At 38.3% G+C, this 24,445-nt stretch overlaps 1 protein-coding gene across 2 annotated transcripts in view; it reads left to right on the top strand.

Moving 5' to 3' along the window:
- The window catches only part of HBS1L (HBS1 like translational GTPase), a 99,073-nt gene extending 76,177 nt beyond the window's left edge, over positions 1-22,896 (top strand). For both annotated transcript variants that reach the window (XM_055135646.1, XM_055135647.1), the window contains 10 exons: positions 1,070-1,216; positions 5,126-5,200; positions 5,943-6,060; positions 6,448-6,516; positions 9,131-9,235; positions 12,612-12,702; positions 13,060-13,168; positions 17,375-17,475; positions 20,926-21,070; positions 22,413-22,896. In XM_055135646.1, coding sequence (XP_054991621.1) covers positions 1,070-1,216; positions 5,126-5,200; positions 5,943-6,060; positions 6,448-6,516; positions 9,131-9,235; positions 12,612-12,702; positions 13,060-13,168; positions 17,375-17,475; positions 20,926-21,070; positions 22,413-22,424 — 972 coding nt within the window. In that variant the 3' untranslated portion in view covers positions 22,425-22,896. The remainder of the gene's footprint in view (positions 1-1,069; positions 1,217-5,125; positions 5,201-5,942; positions 6,061-6,447; positions 6,517-9,130; positions 9,236-12,611; positions 12,703-13,059; positions 13,169-17,374; positions 17,476-20,925; positions 21,071-22,412) is intronic.
- The last annotated feature ends 1,549 nt before the right edge of the window (positions 22,897-24,445 follow it).

Raw genomic sequence — 24,445 nt, 5'->3', positions numbered from 1 at the left:
CTGGTTCATTTCTCAAGAGTGACTACAGATGCACATCAGGCTCAGACTAAAGGAAATTACTTTTGTCTTTAAATCTCTGCTGCTGTGCTTTGTAGAATTCCCCTGAAGGAGGCAGGGGATATATTTATATATTTATCATTTTTCTTTTTGGGTTTCTATTGAATTCAAGTTTTTGTGTTCATCAACTATTTGTTTTGCCTAGCACATTGTTTGGAATCTTTAGCTAGTTTCCTCTATAATATGGTTGTTTCTGAGCCTCAGCAGAAAAACCATAACTTCTACCATGTAGTTAAAGCTATTCCCATTTATTTATTTCTTAATTTCATGTTGTCTTTCATTGTCTAGGTATTTAAATTTTTACATAACCAAACATGGGGGTTTCATTTTGTCATTTTAATATTGTTTATGTATTTTTCTACATTGTTTCTATTTTATTATTATTATTATTACTATTATTATTTTGCTTTTTGGGTCACACCGGGGTTACTCCTGGCTCATGCACTCAGGAATTACTTCTGGTGGTACTTGGGGGACCATATGGGATGCTGGGAGTTGAACCTGGGTTGGCCACGTGCAAGGCAAATGTCCTACTGACTGTGCTATTGCTCCAGCCTCCTGTTTTTTTGTTTTTTTTTAAATTTTTTAAATTTTATTGAATCACCATGAGATAGTTACAAGCTTTCATGTTCGGGTTACAATCTCACAATGATCAAACACCCATCCCTCCACCAGTGCACATTCCCCACCACCAATATACCGGGTATGCCCCCCCCTTTCCCACCCTCCCCCTGCCTCCATGGCAGACAATATTCCCCATACTCTCTCTCTACTTTTGCAGTGCCCTGTTTGTATTTTTATATACTCATTATGTTCTTATTTGACCCCATCTTGTACTTTTAAATTTAAAAAATATAATCCATCTGTAATTCTTTTGTTTGAATTGCTGTAGTATATTTGATGTTACATTAGAGTGTGCCTTTAAGATCTAGCACAGTTAATTGAATATTCTATTCATTGAGTTCAAGTGCTATGACATTACTTCTAGTTTTGTTTGTTTTTTCTTTCTTAGGCAGATGTAGCTGTTTTGGTTGTGGATGCTAGTAGGGGAGAATTTGAAGCAGGATTTGAAACTGGAGGACAAACACGAGAACATGGTCTCTTGGTTCGTTCCCTTGGAGTCACACAACTTGCAGTTGCAGTGAATAAAATGGATCAGGTATTAAAAGCTTTCTAAGAATTTCTGTGAGATGTTATTATTTGTTATGTAAGATGATCTCAGATATGACTAGTGTATATTTTACTAGTCCAGTTGCCAAAGAATAAGTTCTTGATCCCAATATTAACTTTATTTATTTATTTATTGATTGATTGATTTGATTTTTGGGGTCACACCCGGTGATGCACAGGGGATACTCCTGGCTCTGCACTCAGGAATTACCCCGATGGTACTCAGAGGACCATATGGGATGCTGGGAATCAAACCAGCAAGGCAAATGCCCTACCCTCTGTGCTATTGCTCCAGCCCCTAATATTAATTTTAAATAATTATTTTAGCTTTTCTAATTTCTTTACCCTATATATTATTTTCTTTTATTAACTTCTTTTTGGTTTTGGGCCCACACCTAACATTGTGATTTTTCATTGCTCCTGGATCAGTGCTCAAGGGTTGTTCCTAGCATTGTTGTATTGTTTCTCACACCAGGCCTCCCTCAGGCCAAAAATACACCCTAACCCTTTAGGCTCTCTTCTCTATATCAGTATTGATGTTAATACTCCAAGCAACAAAATTTCTTATTTTTAAAATTAATTTTGAAATACTAAAATTACTTTTAGTTATAAAATAAAATAAAATTTGGGTTTTTGTTTTGTTTTGTTTTTTAAGAATCCAGGGGCCCTGGAGGGCTAGTGTAGAAGGTAAAGGTGTTAGCACCCTGCATGCTGCTGACTCTGGTTTAACCTCTGGCCCCTCTTGCCTCCCAGAGCGCCACCAGGGCTTACACACAGCCAAGAATACCCCTTCGAGTACTTCCAGGTGTGGCCCCCAAACATGCAAAAAAAAAAAAACTCCACGGTGAAACAACCTATATTTCCAGCCTCCTTTACCAACTAACTTTTAACATTTCATTGTGTATATTCAGTGAAATGCAATATGCAGTACTTGGGCTTTATCCCCAATTCTGCATGGCCTTCCAGGTGCCCTGAGTGTAGCCTTGGTTACCCTAACACTGGTGGGGAGACAAAAAATGAAAAAAAAAAATTTTTTTTTTTTGAGCAATAGCACAGCTGGTAGGTGTTTACTTTGCACTCGACCAACCAGGTTCAATTTCTCCATCCCTCTCGGAGAGCAAGCTACCGAGAGTATCCCGCCTGCGAGGCAGAGCCTAGCAAACTACCCGTGGGTTATTCGATATGCCAAAAACAGTAACAAGTCTCACAGTGGAGATGTTACTGGTGCCCGCTCGAGCAAATCGATGAACAACGGGCCGACAGTGTTACAGTGCAATTGAAAAAAATTTATCAAGCCTTTTTTTCTCTTTTAGAATGCAGTGGTTGTTTGCATATTTGTGTGAGTGTGTGCATTTAGAAATTGTAGAGCCCATGGAAATTTTTGAACTGAGAACATTCATATTTTTTTAAGACTTGCTATACATGATCCAAGTGACTTTGAGGCCAGGGAGGTGGTTCAAAGGGTTGGCACACATGTTTTGCATCAGGAGCCCCAGGTGAGAGTCCGAGGCAGCCTGTCCCTGAACACCCTCTGGGAGCGTCTAGTCAAGAATGGTCACCTCTGCTGGCTGTGGCCTTAAAAGCAAAACACTTTGAGAAGTGGCTCAATTATTAACTTTAGGCTCATAATGTGTATTCGACTGTTAAACCATTTTTTTTTTCTTTTTGGGTCACACCTGGCGATGCACAGGGGTTACTCCTCGCTCTGCACTCAGGAATTACCCCTGGTGGTGCTCAGGGGGCCATATGGGATGCTGGGAATCGAACCCGGGTTGGCTGCGTGCAAGGCAAACGCCCTACCCACTGTGCTATCACTCCAGCCCCAAACCATTTTTTTTAAAAGAATTGTTTTTCAGTTTGATATAAACACATTTTGTGTGAATATCAATACTATTTATTTTGCCTAACAGCCACTAATTTATTTATTTATTTTTTTCTGTTTTATTTTTTTATTTTATTTTTTAGTGTTCTTTTTTGTAAATTTTTTTTATTTTTTTTATTTTATTATTATTTTTTTTTATTGAGTCACCATGTGGAAAGTTGCAAAGTTTTCAGGTTTAAGTCTCAGTTATACAATGCTTGAACACCCATCCCTTCACCAGTGCACACATTCCACCACCAAGAATCACAGTATAGCTCCACCCCGCACCCCCACATCCCTAGCCCCCCCTAGCCCCCCCACGCCCTCCCACCCTTAGCCCCCCCACCTGTGTAACTAATAAATTTCACTTTGATTGCATTCAATATTTCAACAAAACTCACTATTATTGTTTGGAGAGTCTCTCCCCTAAAATCACAGCCACTAATTTAAATCTTATAACTACAATTTTCTAATTTTTAATTGTTAAATTAAAAAAATATAATTTACGTCTAGGCTTGATTTTTTTAAACATTTTAATCCTTTATCTCGTCTTTAGAGACTCCCATTTTTTCCCCTTCACTTTGCCTTTATTTATGAAACATTCTCTACATATATTTTCATTTATAAATATTTCTTCTTCTGTTTGTGGGGGCTGGAGTGATAGCACAGTTATAGGGCGTTCACCTTTCATGCAGCCAACCCGTGTACAATTCCTTTGCCCCTCTCGGAGAGCCCGGCAAGCTACCGAGAGTATCGTGCCCGCATGGCAGAGCCTGGCAAGCTCCCTATGGTGTATTCTGTATGCCAAAAACAGTAACAATAAGTCTCACAATGGAACTTATACTAGTGCCCGCTCAAACAAATCGATGAGCAACGGGATGACAGTGACAGTGACAGTGACAGTTTTGTTTTCAGTTTTGGTTTTGTTTTCAGTTTTGGTTTTGTTTGGACCTCCCAAGCAATGTTCGGGGGGGTGGGTCACAGTAGCTACTCCCAGGGTATTTGGCCAGTCAGGCTCTTGGTTCAGTTCTGAATGCAGACCCTTCCATGCCCAGTAGGACCACGCCTGGCAGTGTTCTGGGGTCTCCAGGCCCACCCTGGTGATGACAGAGATCGGAGCTGGGTTGTGTACCCTAAACCTTGAACCGTCTCCTGAGCCCTAAATACTTCCTTTAGAGTTAATTCTTTATTTACTTTTTCTTTAAATTTTCTTTTCTGCGTTCAGATACATTTTTTTCTTGTAGTTTATCTATGATTTTAATACACATATCTTTTCTTTTTCTCCAGAAGTTTAGTGTGAAAAATTTAAAATATTAATAGCAGAAAGAATTTTGTAGCTATATTATGTTCCTATATAAGGCTCTGCTAATTCTGTGGCCACATTTTTAAAATTTTCCAGTCCTGTATCCATTAATCCATCCTATTTGGGCTGGAATTTCAAGTTAGCTACAGACACTCTTTAAGCCCTGCAGCATGTACTGTGTTATCAAAAGTTCATAAGATATAATATAGTTTTAGTCTGTTTGATCTGAAAGACATTTATTTAATTTTATTTATTTTTATGGTTTTTGCGCCATATCTGGAGATGCTCTGGGTTTACTCTTGGCTCTGACTCAGGAATTACTCCTGGCAGTGCTCAAGGGACCATATGGGATGCCGGGGATCAAACCTGTTGTGCACATATAAGGCAAGCGCCTTACCTGCTGCACTATCTCCAGCCCCTAATTTAATTTTATTCCAGATGTTAGTGTAAGGAATTTAATCACTTTTTCCTCCCAAAATTTGAGATAACTTTTAGCACAGCCCAAATATTCTATGTGTATGGAGTTTGTCTCTAGGCTTTCTGTTGGTAAAAACATTACCGTTAGATTATATTAGTAGTAAGATTTACTGTTCTGGCTTTTAAACTTAATAAATTGTTAGATATTTAATATGTATATTTTGTGGTCTTGATTGTATTCTATTGCAGAATTGAAATTTTGTTTAATATATCTTGGTCTGAAGCATAGTTTTAAAAATAAGCTGAATATTTTTCAGGTTAATTGGCAGCAAGAAAGATTTCAAGAGATTACTGGAAAACTTGGGCACTTTCTTAAGCAAGCAGGGTTTAAGGTAAGAGCTTTTTTTGTTTGTTTGTTTTGGAGCCAGACCTAGCAGTGCTCAGGCTTACTCCTGGCTCTGTGCTCAGGGCTCACTCCTGGCAGGGCTCAGGGAACTGTAAATGGTGCCAAGGACCAAACCTGGGTCGGCTACATGCAAGGCAAGTGCCTAAACCTCTGTACTATCTCACCGGCCCAGGTAAGATAATTTTTAATTTGTTTGCTATAATTTCACCTTATATTGGTGTGGAAGAAAAAGCTAATGTTTGGCACATTTTAAATATTGAATTATTTCCATTTCCACCTCATATCACCAATATATATAATAGTAAGTATGTATTATTTATGTTAAGTTCTTTGGATTATTTCACATATGTTGTATATGCTATAAACTGGCTTGGATTGAATATACAAGACATTCTTCCCCTATATTAAATTAGGTACATAGGACTAGGGAAGTCAGAGAGGAATGTTAAAATGAAGAGGAATATTTCCAGCATATATGTAAAGCACACCTACATTACCAGTAAAAATGCTCCATTATATTGGAACAATTTTGGAGGTTTCACCTAAAAATTAAAAAATTAAGCATTTTTGGGTTGGGTGGCTTCAAGGCTGTAGTTACTTGATTTCTGTTTCTTTAAAAGTATATCAATGTTGCTTTTGTAATTTGCTGCAGTTATGGTATTGGTGAACCTTATAACATTTTACAAATAATTTTATATTAAGTTCATATGTTCAACCTTTTTTAATAGGAAAGTGATGTAGCTTTTATTCCTACAAGTGGTCTCAGTGGTGAAAATCTAGTTACAAGATCTCAATCAAGTGAGCTCACAAAATGGTATAAAGGACTATGTTTATTAGAACAAATTGGTAAGTATACTGCCATACTATTTTGAATGTTTTATAAACTCAGTATTCATTATTATTTAACATTCTTCATGGAGATAATAATGCATGAATAATATCAGATTTGTAACCAAAGAAGCTAAATTACAAGTTCTGAGATAATACGCTAAACTAAAACTCGGTTTTCCTTATAATTGATAAGACTAGTATCTACCCTACCTCCCAACACAATTCAGATAATGTGTGAAAAAATGTTACAAAAACTACAAAGTATTGTATGAAAAATGGTCATGTATGCTATTAGTATTTATTTAAAAGATTATTTGTTTAGGAGTCATGGGAATATAGTGGGCTCCACTAGATCTGAGTTAAAAAAATACCTAAAAATGAAACTTTACTTTTTTTCCCCAGATTCCTTCAAGCCTCCCCAAAGGTCTATTGATAAGCCTTTTAGATTATGTGTATCTGATGTTTTCAAAGGTAAGCACTTCCTCTCTAGTGGATATCACCACAGGACATCACCCCCGGGCTGATGTGATCAGTGGCCCTGGAATGCTGCCTCTTCTCTTGTTTATCTTTCATATACCTTAAGTTCACCCAGTCCAAAGTCGGACTAGAGCAATACCATAGTGGGTAGGGCATTTGGCTTGCAAGCGGCCAACCCAGGTTCGATTCCTCCATCCCTCTCGGAGAGCCCGGCAAGCTACCGAGAGTATCCTGCCTGCAGGGAAGAGCCTGGCAAGCTACCCGTGGCGTATTCGATATGCCAAAAACAGTAACAACAAGTCTCACAATGGAGACGTTACTGGTGCCTGCTTGAGCAAATCGATGAACGACGGCACGACAGTGATACAGTCCAAAATCAGCCTTGCTCTGTAACTCCCCCTCTCACTGTGGATGTGCCCTTATTTCAGATTACTCAGTTTTTGTCACTTCCCCCTACGTTATCACCTGCTCTGCCTTCTTCCCAAGTTCTTCAGTGTATTCCTTTTCTATGGTCAGTATTTGCACATCAGTCAACCTCCTTGGCTTCGGTATAGAAATATCGTCATGTCACTTCTTTCTTCCCAGCTCTTTCTTGGCTTCTCATTACATCAGCTGAAGATGTAATGCAAGCCCTAGACCTAAAGTCATGATTTATGATGCTCCTTTATTGCTTTCTCTATTGCTGCATATCTTATCCCTCCTATATTATTTCACACGCTTCACATGTGACACATGGGTCTGGCGCATCCTGTGTTCAGCTCTGATTCTGTGCTTGTTGTCCATGTCGTTTCCAGGGTCAACAATATTTTCCTTCTCTCTTTCCATATACAAACTAGCGGTGAAGACCCAGGCCTTATTCAGATGCTTGGCTAAGACATAATCATGCATTCCATTATGTAGGCTTTAGTGTACTGTGTTTTCAGTATTATGTGGCGTGGGCTCTCTTGCCATATTCATTCAGTGGTGGCCATGAGTTGCTTCCCCATCCCGGCCTGCAGCCACCACAACAGGCGCATGAAGGAGGGAGTAGGGCCGCCAGGCTGCTTGGTGGTCAGTAGCCATTTATTCCAATCTCAGTCCCACCATTTGTTCCATTCTCCCTACACACCGGTTCCAGTCTCACTCTGCACCAATTTTAGTCTCACACTGCTGCTCATTCCCATCTCCTCCTCCTCCTCCTCCTCCTCCTCTCTCCAAGCTACTCTCCCCAAGCCCAGTCTCACAGCCTTAGTCAGAGCCCAGCCTCCAAGGGTGGGGGAAGCATCGACACATAGGTGAGATAGCACAGTCAGTGTATGTAATGCCTTCCCTTCCTTCCAGGGAAGCTCTTCTGAGACAAAGATCTACTGCTAGGAGGTCCGCTCAAGGGCAGAATTTCATCTAAGGACATACTTCTGCTTTCCTTAGTCCAAAAACAATCATCTTAGATTTTCTTCTTAATAATCTCTCTAGTCACTTTGTATGGACACAGTAAGAGATATATTAAACTTTTAGGGTGGCTCTCCTGGGGACATCTCGCCATCTCGCCATAGATCCCAGACTACAGTTCTCAGGCCAGATTAGTCCTTCCTAACCCTAGCAGGGTCCTTGTCCAGTCACTTCTCTTTGGGTCGTGACAGAATTTGTCCATGAGCTGTGCTCTTAACTTATAAGTTTTATGGCTTTTGACCTGTCACATTTTTATGCAGGGTAGCTTACAGCTTGCCCTCGGTCCATCCACCCCTTCATTGGGACTCTGCTTTTGGGGTGCTAGGAACTAAAGACAATTGAGGCTTAAGTCGAGTAAATATGACAGATGCCCAGGAGTAAATGTTATTCAGTTAGTTAACTCCTAAGTTACAAAAGCATAGAATTAACTGTCTTCCTGAGTCTATACAAAGAGGACATTGCTCTAAAGTTACCTATGCAAAGGACATAAGAGAAAGAAAGAGAAAATCAGTATTTCACTTGCAGATACAAAATCCAGAGTCCTTAGAAGGATCTGGTCTTACAATTCATAGGGTCTGATTTTGGGGTATAGGTGATTAACAAATAGGGAAAGCAGAGCACAAAGAAGTTAAAAATGAATATTAAGGAGAAAGGAGTGCTTTGGGAGCATTGTGATGGGTGTTACTCAGTAAACCTAAGCTCCTTGTGGGGGTGGGGGGCGGCGGCCGCGAGGGGGGGCGGAGAAAGGAGAAACCAGTGTTATCCTACAGTGAATCTTTTTCTGTTTCTGTTGTTCATTACAAGTAAGTGTATTTGTCTCAGAACAATACAGTTGTTTTTGTCTTTCTCTTAAATGGTATAAACACTTTATGGATAACAGGTTCGTCTTTTCATCAGTTTATCCTGCAGAGCTTAGCACAATGCCTTAGCACAAAGCTCTTAGAGAAAACTCAGCATTCAAAAGAGCAATTAATTCCTACTTTATTTATTTGTAAGAAAGTGAAAGTATAGGATGTGGTATGTTGTTTTTAGTACATTTGTTTAAAAATTCTGAAATAATCACTGACTTTCATTATACTATTAATTTTATATGACTACCAGGGACCTAAGTATAGCTAACAGTGCTAATCACTATTGGTAAGCAACTGTTCTACTGTAAGATTTTTGACATGTTTTGCAGATCAAGGATCTGGATTTTGTGTAACTGGTAAAATTGAAGCTGGTTATATCCAAACTGGTGACCGACTTCTAGCAATGCCTCCTAATGAAACTTGTACTGCAAAAGGTATTCTGTGAGATTATTTTGTTAAGTAACGTTTATGTTGAGATAGCATATTTTTAAAAGCTTAGTTATTAGCTCTAGAGTAAATAACCTCTTACTGAAATTGTAACTGACTGTCAGAATGATACTAACTGTTGAAGATAAAAATGTGAAGGCATTAAACGATTTTTTTTTTGTCTTGGGACTGTGTGTATATATATATGTATATTTAACTGTGGTAGCATTTGTGTTTTTTTTTAAAAGCACTGATTTGAAAAACCTGGTTAGGATTTCCCCAGATGTATAGACACCTGAAGGATATATTGAAAATACAATTCAGTAGCAGAAATTAAAGCTAACCCCAACCTGACATTAGTACTTGGTGACAAACCAGACTGCTACACTCTCTTGTTTTCAAATGTGTATTTCAGAATTACTGTGTTAACAGCTTTGATCATGATTATACTAAAAATTTTATGTTACAGGAAGACCTAAGAAAATGAGATGCAAAAACACCTAGTGTTGAGAAAAGAATCTGAACTAGTTTAAGTCTCACAAATACTGTTTTTGCACATAAATCTAATATATCACCATTTGTAATGACTAATAATTATTTCTTTCTTCTGGTTACTTGACCTCAAGTATACATACTGTTCATTTCTAAATTATTTACAATTTACTTATTTGTTTTAATTTGTCTTTCAACTTGCCCTTCACTTCAACAAATGAGTGAATATTCTTTATACTGTAAAGTAATATAATATTGCGTATGACATTGTGAATCTAAGTTTAGTGTAAATTTAAAGTTTTAAACTTAAATGTTGGAATATTAAAATATTTAGTTCTTTCCCTTGTTAATATTATTTATAGTCTGTAGTTAGAATTGTACCCAGTTGATTGGACATTTTGTTTGAATTAATATGTTTACTTTAAAAGCTGGTTTCCTAAAGAATGTCTGGTTAGGTGAGAGAGTTTAACTTAAATTTAAAAATGAATATGGAAATGAAAGCCAAAATTGTCTTCATTGACTTTGCTCTTTGTTCTTGCATAGGAGTCAATGAAAACTGTTTGCATAAAAAGTAATTTTTGAAATGGACTGTTATCCATAGATTGTTTGCAATTTCAAATTTTTGCCTTTTACAGTATTATTGAAATACCAATTATTTCTATGTTAACAAGCTTTACTGAAAATAGAATTTTTAAAATAATCAGTAGGTATGAATTAAACCATGGTCCTAGAAGTATTATTTGCTCCCTAAATCAGAATTTGGTCACTTCTGAATATCCCACGTTCTTTCTCTCTGCCCTTCCTGGTCTCTTCCTGCCAGAGCTTGATTCTTCAAGAAGTCAGACTAGAATCACCCAGAGAACACTGCTCCACTCTTGAGAGCCGCCCGTCTAGTCCAGCTTGAAAGTTCTCAGTCCTTTGTTTCTAACCTGGTTGCTTTTGCTTGCACGGCCTGGTTGTTTCATGCACCGTTCCCTCTGAACACTAGGTTCCCTGAGGCTCACTGTTCATTGCTAAAAAGGAAAACTGAGTAAACCTACCACTAAAAAGGGGAAATTCTAAATTTCATTTTCACATATCAAGCTCGTGGAAAATCAAAATTTTTTTAAGGATCCTTTTGTGTACTGTCTGTTCATCGAAGAAGGGCCTTAGGAAGGTCAGTTTCATATGGGACAGTGTAACATAGTTTGTGGAGGGAAATCAGATTATGTGTTACTTTAGGAAAATCTCATTAATTGAACTTCTAGTATGCAATCTCCTTACAGTCTTAGAGTTAAAGGCAAGCTCCACTGTATATATTTAGCTGGCTCCTGTCGTGGTTCCATATTTCATAACAAAAGTCAGCTATGGTAATTTTAAATTTGTATTAAAAAACTAAATCAATTGAATAGTAAAAATTCCTTAACATCATAATTGTTAACATTTTTAGAATCAAAATCTCTTTGACACCCTGATAAATGTTATGGCCTTGTACTCAAATTGATACAGATGTAGTCATACTGAAATTTTATATAAACCTACATAAAATTATAGGTTGCATCAGGTCAGTTCTTCTTGAATTTTCTACAACTCCACCCCAGTAATTCTTTTTTTTTTTTTTTTGGCATCCCCACCCTGTGTATGAGTAACCATACACAGAGGTTACTCCTGGCTGTGCTTGGGGAACCATAGCGGATTCTGGGAATCAAACCCAGGTCGGCCGCATGCAAGGCAAACGCCCTACCCGCTGTAGTATCACTCCAGCCCCCTTGAATTTCCTACAACTCTAAAAAACAAAAAACTTGCTTAAGAGTATGTTGTATAGGGTATGATTAATCTCTTCAGAAAGCTATCAGTGAATTCTAATTTACCAAAAAGATGGGGCTGGAGCGATAGCACAGCGGGTAGGGCATTTGCCTTGCACGCGGCCGACCCGGGTTCAAATCCCATCATCCCATATGGTCCCCTGAGCACCGCCAGGCGCCAGGAGTAATTTCTGAGTGCAGAGCCAGGAGTAACCCCTGTGCATCACCAGGTGTGACCCAAAAAGCAAAAAAAAAAAAAAAAAAAAAAGATCAGTTAAAGACTGCTCCACATGGTTAACCTATATTCTGTCTTCCTGAAATGATTTACGTTTCAAATGAAGGAAACTAATTCCTTGAATTTACTCCACAGAGTAAAAAATATATACCTTTTAAAACATTTGAATAAGGTAGTTGAGTGTTGCCCTTTGGAACTGATCGCCAGCCTCCCTGGGTTTTAAAGGAATATACAACACTTAGGTTCATGTTTAAATTAAATTTCTCACATGACTTCTGTTTTCCTTTTCATGTAGCCAGTTCTCAGTGTCATGTCTCTCTGGGAAGCAGCTCCCTTGAGCCAGGAATAGTGATGGGGCCTGACGAGAGGACGATCTAACTGAGCACTGATGCACTCAGGGGTCCTCCTGAACACTGGTGATTGCTTAGGTGTTTTCTAAACAAACAGCAAAGCTCAAAAAAATAAAATGCTGCTTGATTCCTTAACCAATCCCACCTTTTATGTAATTGTAAATGATTTGAGCTGTAACTTATGCTTTCTTCATCAGTCTGAGAAATACTAGAATGGGGTCTGTTTGAAGACTATACCCATTGCTTTAACAAATTACAGACTCTTGATTCAATAAGCAGAAGTCAGCCTTTTGTGAGCAAATACAAGTCACTTTATGTTTAGGGTGGCGTTCCAGAAGAGGCAGGCCGGCAGATAGAGGAAGTGTGTTTTCCTCAACGCTCAGTTACACTTCTCACTCTCAACTCATTCATATTGAAAATGATGAATAGAGACTGATGAAGCACAAATCAGCCGGCTCTCTTGGTTGTTATGGTTTAGTATTGAGGTATTTCATGGTGTGCTTTGGTTCTTACTCATTTCCAGGAATTACTCTGCATGATGAACCTGTTGATTGGGCAGCGGCAGGCGATCATGTTAATCTCACATTGGTTGGGATGGATATCATCAAAATCAAGTGAGTGAGAAAAATGGAGCTTAAGCAGTGATAGGATTTCAAAACACATTAGTTTTTGCAGTTCACCAGTTTGAAACAGTTTTAATTTGACTCTCATTTGGCCAAAACTGACACCTGATGGAAGTAAGCCAAATGTTCTTTAAAGTAAAATTAATGCATTTGTTGCACATAGTTGGCATGAAAGCTGTAATTTATGCAAGTTTTATGTTAAAAAGTTATGCTTTAGATAACGAGAAGGGAGGATTTAGAAACATTCCTATATTTACCTGTTTGCCTTATAAATACCAAAGAGTTCGGATGTAAATTACTTGTCTCCCAACTGTCTTTTTTTTCTTTGTTTTTCAACATTTGTTACAGTGTTGGCTGCATATTTTGTGGCCCCAAAGAACCCATTAAAGCTTGTACACGTTTCAGAGCCCGAATTCTCATCTTTAATATTGAAATTCCTGTCACTAAAGGATTTCCTGTAAGTTTCTAAGTGTCTTATACTGTTTTTAAGGATCAAGGTAATTTTTTTCTTAACAAGTAATAGCTCTCTTTACAATGGCGATGCCATAGTTTCCAACTAACATTTTGTAGCACGGGAACTTTTTCAATTTCATAATCAGTAGGATACAAACTGATGTTAGTGGTAAAATTCATCTAGGGAAAGTGATACTTTGTGTTCTAAAGATTACCTCACTATACTTAAATTCTATCTTTCAGTTTTTATTTTGTTTTAATATGTAGATTTGTAGTTTTCTGATTATAAAAGCAATTCATTACAGAAAATATGGTAAGCAAAAATGTGAGGAAAATAAAAATGTCTTATACTTGCCTTAAACAAATATAAATTACAAAGAGCAGGGTGCATACCTTTATATTTCACCATATTTTTAATGTGTACTTCTTATTCACATGAATATAATGGGTACATTTTGAGTATCTTTGATGTGCTTTAATTTTGCTGAAATAGTATGCCCAGACCCTAAATGCAGTGATATTGAACTGTAGAACAATAATAAACCACATTGTTTGAACATGTACATTCTTAAGAGAGGATGCTACCTGTGGATAGCATGAGTTGCTTTTATGAAGTTCTTTCTTATTTGGAGGGAAGGTGGTGGACTGTACTTTGTATATAGTTAAAAATCTTACTTTTGCTATTTGGAGTCCAGCATTTCCAATGTTTTTCTTGATTTGTTTATATAGTACTTGTTTTGTAATAGCAAAAACAAAACAAAAAATAACTGATTTAATAGTTTGTCCTTCAGTATAGAAATAGATTATTTGATGCATCTGTGAAATAAAAGGTCTCAAAGTAATTGACCTTTAAATGTTAAAATTAGTGTGAAATCGGTTTTACAATTTTACTCTTATATGCCTCTATTTGAGATGCCCATCTTATATAACTTCGCTGTTAATTTTTCATGTTATTTCTGTGATTATAGAAAATTGTATTAGTAAGATGCTATTCAAGTACACATTTTTTTTTCAGAATGAATGCACTTTATTTTAAATATTTGAAAGCCATTACAAGCAATTTCCCATGATCTTTAATAGCACGTGGAGTCTTTTTTTCTTGTATTATACCACAACTAACCCAGTTTTACATATCTAGTGGCGTATTACCGAATGCTTCAAATGAACAGATGGTATTGAAAAATAGGCAATTAGGAAATATCAAGTACACATTTTTAAAATGATGTCCCATTTCTCTGATATGCTAAAAATAGGTGCAAAAGTTCCTCCAAAAATTGTTATACTTGAAAGAGTTAATTTTTAAGTTATCAAAGGATGTGTTTTGGTAGGCAAGAGATCTGATGTAATTGCCGTGAGTGGCACTTATTCTTAGAAAGCAGTGCGTCACACAGGGAGAGGCAGGAGCGCTCGCCACTGGTGCTTTCACTCATGCAGCAAGACTTTTGCCAGTGGAACTGCAGAGAGGTCAAGAAGTCAGTAGTTACTTTGAATAGTAATACTATCTTCCTGTTTACTGGCATTTCCGAAAAATAAGTAGGAATTGAAAGTTTTTCAAGTGTTCTTCTATTAGATTCCCACCCTCAAATATTGATTCATAAAAACCAGGAAGAATTTTGTTTCAGTAAAAAGTAAACCTGTATTGTTAGTCCATTTCCCTGGGGTCTAAGGTCCAGGGTGGGGCCGGGGAATGGGGGGTGGGGGAGGGTTATTTGTTTGTTTTTGTTTAAAAGTTAAAATTTTTTGGTTTGGGAGCCAGCAATACTCAGGGATTACTCCAGGCTCTGCACTCAGGAACTATTCCTGGTGGTGCTCTATGGACTTATATGGGCTGCCAGAGATCGAACCCAACCTGGCCATGAGTAGGGCAAGCACTATACCAACTGTACTCTCTCTCCAGCCCCAGATTAATTTTTTTAAAAAAAACAAGGAACCGTCTTTTAAAGCAATTAAAACACAACTGTTCAGTACTGTTTCCTTAATAGCACTGTCGCATTGTCGTCCCGTTGTTCATAGATTTGCTTGAGCGGGCACCAGTAACGTCTCCATTGTGAGACTTGTTACTGTTTTTGGCTTATCGAATACACCACAGGTAGCTTGCCAGGCTCTGCTGTGCAGGCGGGATACTCTCAGTAGCTTGCTGGGCTCTCCGAGAGGGACAGAGGAATCGAACCCGGGTGGGCCACATGCAAAGCAAACGCCCTACCCGCTGTGCTATTGCTCCAGTCTCACTGCTTCCTTAATGCTACTTAAAAATGTTTAAATTTCCCTTGGTTTAATTAGTAAAACCTTTACTAAAGAAAAAATAATTGATTAGATTTTAACTAAGTTAATGTTTAATATTTTATGGTAAAATATAAAATAAGGTGCCATCCTTACTCAGATGTTTAGTGTATTATTTCAGTGACATAGTATACGTTACACTATAGTCATCAGTACACTCTACAAAATCTTTTTGCCCTCAATAGAAAACCTGTACCCATTAAACAGTAACATTCTGGGGCCAGAGTGATAGTACGACAATGAGGGTATTTGCCTTGCATGTGGCCAACCTGGATTCAGTCTCTTGTATTCCATATGGTCCCCCAAGCACCGCCTGGAGTGATTCCTGAGTGCAGAGCCAGGAGTAACCCTTGAGCATTGCTGGGAGTGACCCGAAAAAAAGCAAAGAAAAGAAAAGAAAAGAATAACATTCCTGGCTAGAGAGATAATACAGGGCTTAAAGTCCTTGTCTTATCTATAGCTGACCCCACTTCAACCCTCAGCACAGTGTGTGGTCCCCTGAGCATATCTAGGAGTAAGCCCTGAGCACCACTGGGTGTCCCCCAAAAACCAAAAGAAAAAAAAATAATGACGTTGCATTACCCCCTGTTGCTATCCCCTAGTAACCACTGTTTTACTTTCTTTATGAATTCGCCTATAGAGGTCCTTTGGGTAATAGAATCATAATATGGTTTGTCCTTTTTGTGTCCATTTTATTTCGTTATCATCAAGTAATGAAATAAAATGAAGGTTCATTCATGTTGCAGCATCTATTAGAATTACATTTATTTTTTAAGATTTAATAATAGTCCACAGTTGCATTTTTATATACATTTTGTTTATCCATATAAAGAGGTGTATATCACTGTGGTTTTGATTTGCATTTCCCTATATGATTTGCAAATGTCTTTTTTCATTCTGTGGGTTTTCTTTTCATGCTTTTGATAGTGTTCTTTGATGTATGTTAATTTTTTAATTTTGATGTGATCCAGTCTACCTGTGTTTTCTTTCGTCACCTATACATTTGATGTCACATCCAAGAAATCATTGGCAGTTTTAATTTGACGAATTTCCTCTTATTTTTTTTCTTGTTTTCTTTCTTACATTGATCTTTGATCTGTTTTGAGTTAATTTTTGTATAGAGTGGAAGATAGAACTTCAGCTTCATTCTTTTGAATGTGAATAGGTAATTTTCCAGCAGCAGTTTTTGAAAAGGCTGTCATTTTCCTAATGTATAGTCTCAGCGCCTGTTGAAAAATAATTGACTGTGTGTGCATTGATAATGTTTAAATGAGTCACCTAGAAGTATAAAGAAAATAATTTGATTTATTTTGTCTCATAACACATAATGTCGCCTATCACAGTTTATAAACAGCACTACAAGGATGACTGCGGATGCGCAATTCTTTTGGAGTTTTCTAAAAACTGAGTCATTCTACTTGAATGTTTATTACTCTTATTCTATCTACTTCTCCCTTTCCTCACTTTTACCATGTAATTCTGTACAAGCACTCTCTGAATTAAAAGGCACACTCCAGTCTCTCCTCTCAGTCCCACTTTTTGTCTCTCTAAAAAACCCGTTCTTCACACATCTGTCATTGATTTTATAAATGCAACTTAAATGATATGTGATATGTCCTGGCCTCTTACTACCTTTTTTTCCTATTAAGTTACTGGTGCCCATTCGAGCAAATCGATGAGCAACAGGATGACAGTGACAGTGACAATGACAATGAGAAGTTAAGGAACAACTTGAAGTATTGGGATTTAGAGTAGGCAGCCAGAGATGTTGCAAGATTCTAACCAGTAGTACTGAATTGAATATGATTAAAGTTGGGCATCAATTTAACCTTTGGTATTTCATTTAACCATATTATAACCAAAATGTTAACCTTTACTGGAGATGCTCTGATTAAAAGTTTATATGACTGCTTGCAATTTTTTGTTTTAGGTCCTGTTACACTACCAAACTGTCAGTGAACCTGCTGTTATTAAACGATTGATTAGTGTCCTGAATAAAAGCACAGGTGAAGTCACAAAGAAAAAACCCAAGTGAGTGTTTTAATGTGTAAAGTGAGATCAGAAGCATTTTAAGCAAATTTCTTGTGGATTATTTTATTTGTTTTGTATATCTCTGTGAGAAGTGAAGTCTATTTTCATTTGGTCCAGAAATAAATTTTTCAAGGCCTAAATTAATATAAGCACAGAAGTATATATTTACACTCAAGTTTAGGTTTGATTATACATGCAGTTTCTATTACAATGAGGGTGCGTGTAAATTACAAAAGAAATCAAACCCCTGAGCATTGCCGGGTGTGACGGAAAAAAAAAAAGAAATCATACTAGAAATTGACATTTCAAGGGGCTGGAGAGAGGGTAAAGCAGATAAGTCAGTCAATTGCCTTGTACATGACTTACCTGGGCTTGATCCCTGGCACCACTAAGGGCCCCCTAGCCCTGCTATGAGTGATCCCCTGAGCACAGAATTTATCCTATATTTGAAAAGATTAATTTGAATTATGCCTTGCCAGTGGACCCAAATTTCAACTGATTGCTCTTCTTAGTTTTCTTATCACTTCTCTTATTGGGAATCTTTTCTGTGTTTAGAAGATTCAAGGAAGAAAAAAGATCTAAACACAGCGATTCCCAGATTCCACCCTTCCCATCCCCGCCCTCAGAAGGTATTTTTCTTGCTGCTCAAAGTCCTGACACCATTTTGGTGTCCTGTCAGTTGTAACAACTAGGCCGAGGACAAGGTTGGGAATTTTCAAAGGAAGTGCTTCAGGAGAAATGTTCTCACTCTAATTCAAATAAAGTCTGAGCACAGTTTGGCTTGGCTGCTTCACTTTTGGGGTTTTCCTCACTTCTACCCCATGGGGAATCCCACCCAAAATCCCCTTGATCAGTCCTCGGGTGAGGAGAGCCTTTGCACCTGTGTAAGAGGCCAGAGGTGGTTAGGGGGGTGATGGGCAGCTGAGGTGGGAGAGAAGATCTTCACACTGCCATGAATCTGTGTCAGTTTCAGAGACGTACCTCTCTCTCTATTTTGACACAAGGCTAGCTTCTAGCCTGACTTATTGCCATGATGTTCAGAGAAATGTGAAATAACTAATGGCTAACATTTCTTGAAGACCACTGTTTTCCAGACTGCGATACATGCTTTCATGTGGTTTATATGCTTAGGCGTCCTGTCTTAACAGGTGCTTCTATTTTCCAGATGAGAAAATTGAGACTAAGAAAAGGTGTCAGACATCTCAGGGTCACAAAATTTGCAAGTGACACAGCCCAGATTTTAGCCCCATTAGTTGGTTTACATAAATCATATTCTTGTTAGCAGGGGGCACATTGTTTGATGCTGAGAATTGGTATGGAGAATTCTCGTTGAAATTGGTTCACTTGAGATATTGGAAAATGTTGCTGGCCTTTGAAGGAGACAGAGAGCAGCCATTGTCAGCCCCCTACTAAAGGCGGAGTCCAGCAATAGACAGTATAAGCCAGTAAACTTTCTTCAGAAGTGCTTCAAAAATTCCAAATATTGGCTTAAAACAATATTAGTTCCAAAGTCCCATTCCTTAAGAAGAAAAATTTCCTAAGGAATGATATCTTCTCATATATACTTATAACTTGTACTTCACTTCCCGGAAAGTTTGTTCCATTCTGTATACGGCAGTCAGGTCTATGATACACCTAATGTGGAAATGGTGGTGGAAAGTCAAGTATCAAACCCCCATTTGGTTCACTTGGTTGAGCCAGGCATTCCCTTAGCTTCTCCCTGTCCTGCTGCAGAGACGCGGGGTCTTACTCAAGTAACATGCTTGCTTTGCTGTTACACTCTTGGTTACTACAACCTTTTCTCTTATTTTGTTTTGGGGCCACCCCCTTCTGTGCTCAGGACTTACTCCTGTCTCTGCTTTCAGGGATTGCTCCTGGCATGGTTTAGGGGACCATATGGATGCCAGGATCCAATATCTAGTACATGCAAGACAAGTGCTTTAATGTCTGTACTGTTGCTCTTGCCCCAAGGAATTTTGCTTGGTTTGGGTTTTATTTTTTTCTCTTATTTTTTGGGGGGGGCCATAACTGCATGGTACTCAGGGCTTATACCTGGCCCTTTGTTCAAGGATCACTCCTGACAGTGCTCAGAGGACATTATGCGGTGCTGGGATTGAACAGGGTCCATCTTACGCCAAACAAGCACTTTACCCACTGTTCTATCTCTCCAGCCCCCTTTTTTCTTATTTTCCACCAGTGCCATTCGACCTTTTGGCACCATTTTAGTAATAAGTTTTGGTGAGGTCCATATACAAGGATTTTTGTTTCTTATTTGTGTGAAACTTTACATACAAGTAGGTGAGTAAAAATCAGAGGCGAATAAAAATCAGACCCATGTTCCATTCCCCATGCATACAAACAGCATTTTGTTGGAAAATTTTCTTAAATGGTTATAAGTTATTGTCAAAGAACCACCCCAACTGTGAAAAAAATGGAGGGAGAAGGAGAGATTCACAGTGTTGATTTGGGACAGGAGAGAGGGAGATGGAGAGGGAGAAAAGAGAGAGGAGAGGAGAAAGGAGAGCACGCGAAAGTGCAAGCACGAGGTGGGTTAGAGTGAATGCCTTTTCTGCGGATCTGGATTTGATCCTGACAGGCCAGGAGTTACCCCCAAGCACGGAGTCCCCTAAGTACTAACCTCCAGTATTCCCTGAGCACTACAGAATGTAACCCCCAAACAAAAGCAACAGAGTACTGTATCGATGGTAAATGGCTATCCTCTTTGAACATAACTTCCTAGATTGGTTTGAAATGTTACCGGGGAAGATTTAGGATGTTGCACCTCTTGTAGAATGCGTGTGCCTTCCTACCATGAATACATAACTGAGCTTCTCAGTCTCGTGAGGGAACCAAAGGAAAATGCTTCAGTGATAGATCTGGGACATCTTAAGTCATAGGTCTTTTGATGGATAGGGTTGTGTTTGGAAGGTTAGCGTATGTACCGATATGCCTACCCTTCCCTCCTCCTCTTCCCTTCCTGTCCTTTTGTTCTCCACCCTCCTTTCTGTCCTTCTGACTTTGGGCCGCTCCCTGCAGTTTTCAGGGGCAATTTCCAGTGGTGCTTGGAGAATTGTTCCTAGCACATGCTCAGGGACACGAGGTACCAAGGATCAAACCATTCAACCTTGGCCTCCTGCATGCATGGTGACCTCTCTCTGTCTTTGTCTCTGTCTCTCTCTCTCTCTCTCTGTCTCTCCCCAGCCCCCTTCACCTCCCTCTCTGGCCCTAGGTTATATTTCTTAAATCTGGAATTAATTCTCTTATTTCTTTCGGCTAACCCAAAGCATTAATAAATATATATATATATATATATATATATATATATCTTTTCTTTTAAAAAATTATTTTCTTCAGATTTTTGAAAAATTAAGATGGATATTTATTTTTCTCGTGTTATTCCAGTTTTTCGTCCCTTGACAGTGTGTTTGCTCCTTATCTCTTTCTTGCTAGGTTGCTGACTAAAGGCCAGAATGCACTCATAGAGCTACAGACGCAAAGGCCCGTGGCCCTTGAGCTCTACAAAGACTTCAAGGAGCTGGGGCGGTTCATGCTGCGTTATAGCGGCTCCACGATAGCAGCTGGCGTTGTCACAGAGGTAATCTAAAGTGACTGGGCCGGTGTCCTTGGCAATTCTCTTTTCTCTTTCTCCTTTTTAAGTACGATTGCAGAGATCTTAGATTGCAGAGAATGTAGCTTGGATAGAATAAGAGTTCAAACTGTATATGAAAAAATAGAAGAATGATGGGAAGGAAGTGTTCGGTCTTGATAATGATTATAGACTTCTTATAATGAGAGTCTTGTAATGAGAATTCCAGACTCTTTTCCACCAGTAAGATTGCTTAAACCTAAAAAAAAAAAAAAAAAGTCCTTTGAGAGACATAACTGTATATTCTGTTCAAAATTTGAGAAAATGAATTGATCAGAGATTTCCTTTAACAAATGAACCTTCGTTACATTTTTTTTTTTAATAACTGGTGCATTTGGAATGATTTATTTAGAAGGTTCCCTTCATCTACTGAAAATGTCTCTGAAACCTTTCTATTAAATATAGAATAATTCAAGATCTAGTTAGTAGTTATGAAGAAAATTAGAAAAGAACCAGAAATTTTAGTAGGTTACATTGTGTTCCATACTTTTATGATTACTGTTAATCTTGTATTCTATTTTAATTTTATTATATTAATTTTTATGGGGTGAGGGGATATGCTTTGGGCTACACTCAGCAGTATTCAGGCCTTATTACTGGCTCTGCACCTAGGGGTCACTTCTAGAGGGGATTGGGGTTTTATATGTCATGACAGGGCTGGAACTGGAGTTGTCTGCATGCAATGCAAGTGCCCTATCCACTGTATCGTTACTCTGGCCCCTTTATATTCTGAAGTTTCATTATTTCATATGATGGCTGTTTTCTGCATAATGAACTATTTAGTTCATTTAATTGAACTTGATAGAACTTGAACCACTAACCAAGCTTTAATGTACATTAACATTCACTTTGCACATGTATCACGTAATAGGTTCTAGAGTTAAACTGCCCACATTTATTTGGCATCCCCTTACTCCTAGAGAGCCTGGCAAGCTCCCCGTAGTGTATTCCATATGCCAAAAACAGTAACAAGTTTCACAATGGAGACATTACTGGTGCCCGCTCGAGCAAATCAATGAACAACGGGACAACAGTGCTGCAGTGCTACTCCTAGCAGCACAAGTCCATGTCTCCAATTTATCCTATAAAAGTGCAGTGAGAGAATCTGTCTCCTTGAGTGGTGTGAAATGATCCACACAAAATAGTACACAATAGTGTGGGCAAAACCTCTGGGCCACGCTGTCTGCCGTCAGCATTATTTTCAGCATACCTTTAATCTGTGAATGCATTCTTGATAAAAGAGCCTTAGAATGTGACTTATTAACAAGAGCAATTTTTTTTTCCTTTTCAGATAAAGGAATGATGGGTCAGAATTTCTGCTTTTTCCAAAGTCAGTGAAATCGCTAACCTCTGTTTTCAAAGAATCCAGTTAAAGGACAAATATGGAATTGTTTATTTTTTTAAAAAGTGAAACCGAAGATTATAGCTACCATCAGCTGTACAGAAATTTAATATTTATTCCTGCAAAAAGTTCTGGTTGTCAACTGGCAGAGTGATTGTACTTTCATTTCAAAAACCCAGCTTTCCATTTGAAGTATTGATAAATGGATTTATTAAGATTTGTGTATCAGAAGACATTGAATCATCATGAAATGAACTCCCAGCCAAATCTCAAACATTCAGTTTTCTCTTTTGATTTTTTGATTTTCAAAATACTACACACATTTTAAGGAAAAAAAAAAACTAAATTGGTTTGTTGAGGTAGTTAATATTTAAACATTTAAGTACTTTTTCATTAACCCTAAGATTTGCTGAATAAAGATATTTTATGTTGAGCATACGAATGTTTATTCCTCCAACAAGTAAACTTTTGAAAGAAGTTTGGAATTAGCAGTAACTATTCCTTGGAAACCAGGATCTTACTTAGTTTGTTAGGCCAGCTAATAAAATGCCTTTTGGGTGTAACAGCAAAATTGTTTTGTTTCTTCCACATCAGTGAGATTCTCTACCATGATCACTAAACATGCTTGGGAATTTTGTAGGATCTTTTCACCTTAAACTTTGCCACTCTTTCACATCATAGTGGTGGCCAGGACCAAGCTCAGAGGAGCTGAAGGGTCCCGCTCACTTCCTCTATCCAGATTTCAATGTGCTTGATCACATGATGCACAGCTGCCAGCACCCAGAGGTGCAGGGGCCACCTGGGCTCCACCTGCAGCAGCTTTGGGGGCCACATGCTGGGGAGCAATTCCAGGTCTTCACACTTAGAGACATTTTAAAATTTTTCCCAGCCCTGAATTTCTGCATCTTACCCTGATAGCCCATCAAGTTTAGTCTTATCCATTTCTAACTTCTTGTTCTCACTTTTAGAATGACTTTTATAGCTTTTTTTTTTTCTTTTTGGGTCACACCCGTTAACACACAGGGGTTACTCCTGGCTCATGCACTCAAGAATTACTCCTGGCGGTGCTCGGGGGACCATATGGGATGCTGGGAACCGAACCCGGGTCGGCCGTGTGCAAGGCAAACGCCCGACCCTCTGTGCTATTGCTCCAGCCCCCAAGAATGACTTTCATAGCTTTACCTATGTCAACTATATAGTTTATATACTTGATATCTAGTTTATATATAAATCCCCCTGTATTAAAGTTGTGTTTTTATTTAATGTTCAAAGAGGAGCTTTGCCATCAGTTGATCCTGGGTAGGACTCTGATAGGCTATTTATGTTTGATTTATATTTTTGAACTATAAATGTTAGACTTATATTATTATGTATTGATGGCTTGCCATATATAATTGCTTTTCTTTTTTTTTTTTTTTTTTGCTTTTTGGGTCACACTCGGCAATGCTCAGGGGTTACTCCTGGCTCTGCACTCAGGAATTACTCCTGGCGGTGCTCAGGGGACCATACGGGATGCTGGGAATCGAACCTGGTCAGTGGCGTGCAAGGCAAACACCCTACCCACTGTGCTATCGCTCCAGCCCCACATTTTCTTTTTTTAAACTGCATTTCTTTTCAGTTGAAGAACAACTTCTATATGGTGAAGTGCACAGGTCATACATGTGCTGCTTGGTAAATGGTCCGAAAGTACAATACATGTACTGAAAATGTGGATGTCATTTCAGCATGAAGTTAACTCGGGTGAGAATTTTATTTATGCATTAATCAGAAGTTTAAAAGGTACATGTAGCAGAAGCCATCTATATTTCACCACATAATCAATGAAGCAGGGAACCCTTTGGGGTGCTGGAGATTAAACTTGGGTCAGCTGCATGCAAAGCAGGCACTCTACCCACTGTACTATCTCTCCAGTCCCCAAAGATGTATTTTTGATGTATTTCTCTCTACTTTTTAAAATTTTTTTTGTGGGGAGAGGGTTAGGA

The sequence above is a fragment of the Sorex araneus genome, chromosome 4 (genome assembly GCF_027595985.1).
Source record: "Sorex araneus isolate mSorAra2 chromosome 4, mSorAra2.pri, whole genome shotgun sequence".
In the NCBI taxonomy this organism is placed as follows: Eukaryota; Metazoa; Chordata; class Mammalia; order Eulipotyphla; family Soricidae; genus Sorex; species Sorex araneus.
This window is presented reverse-complemented; position numbering and strand designations above follow the sequence as displayed.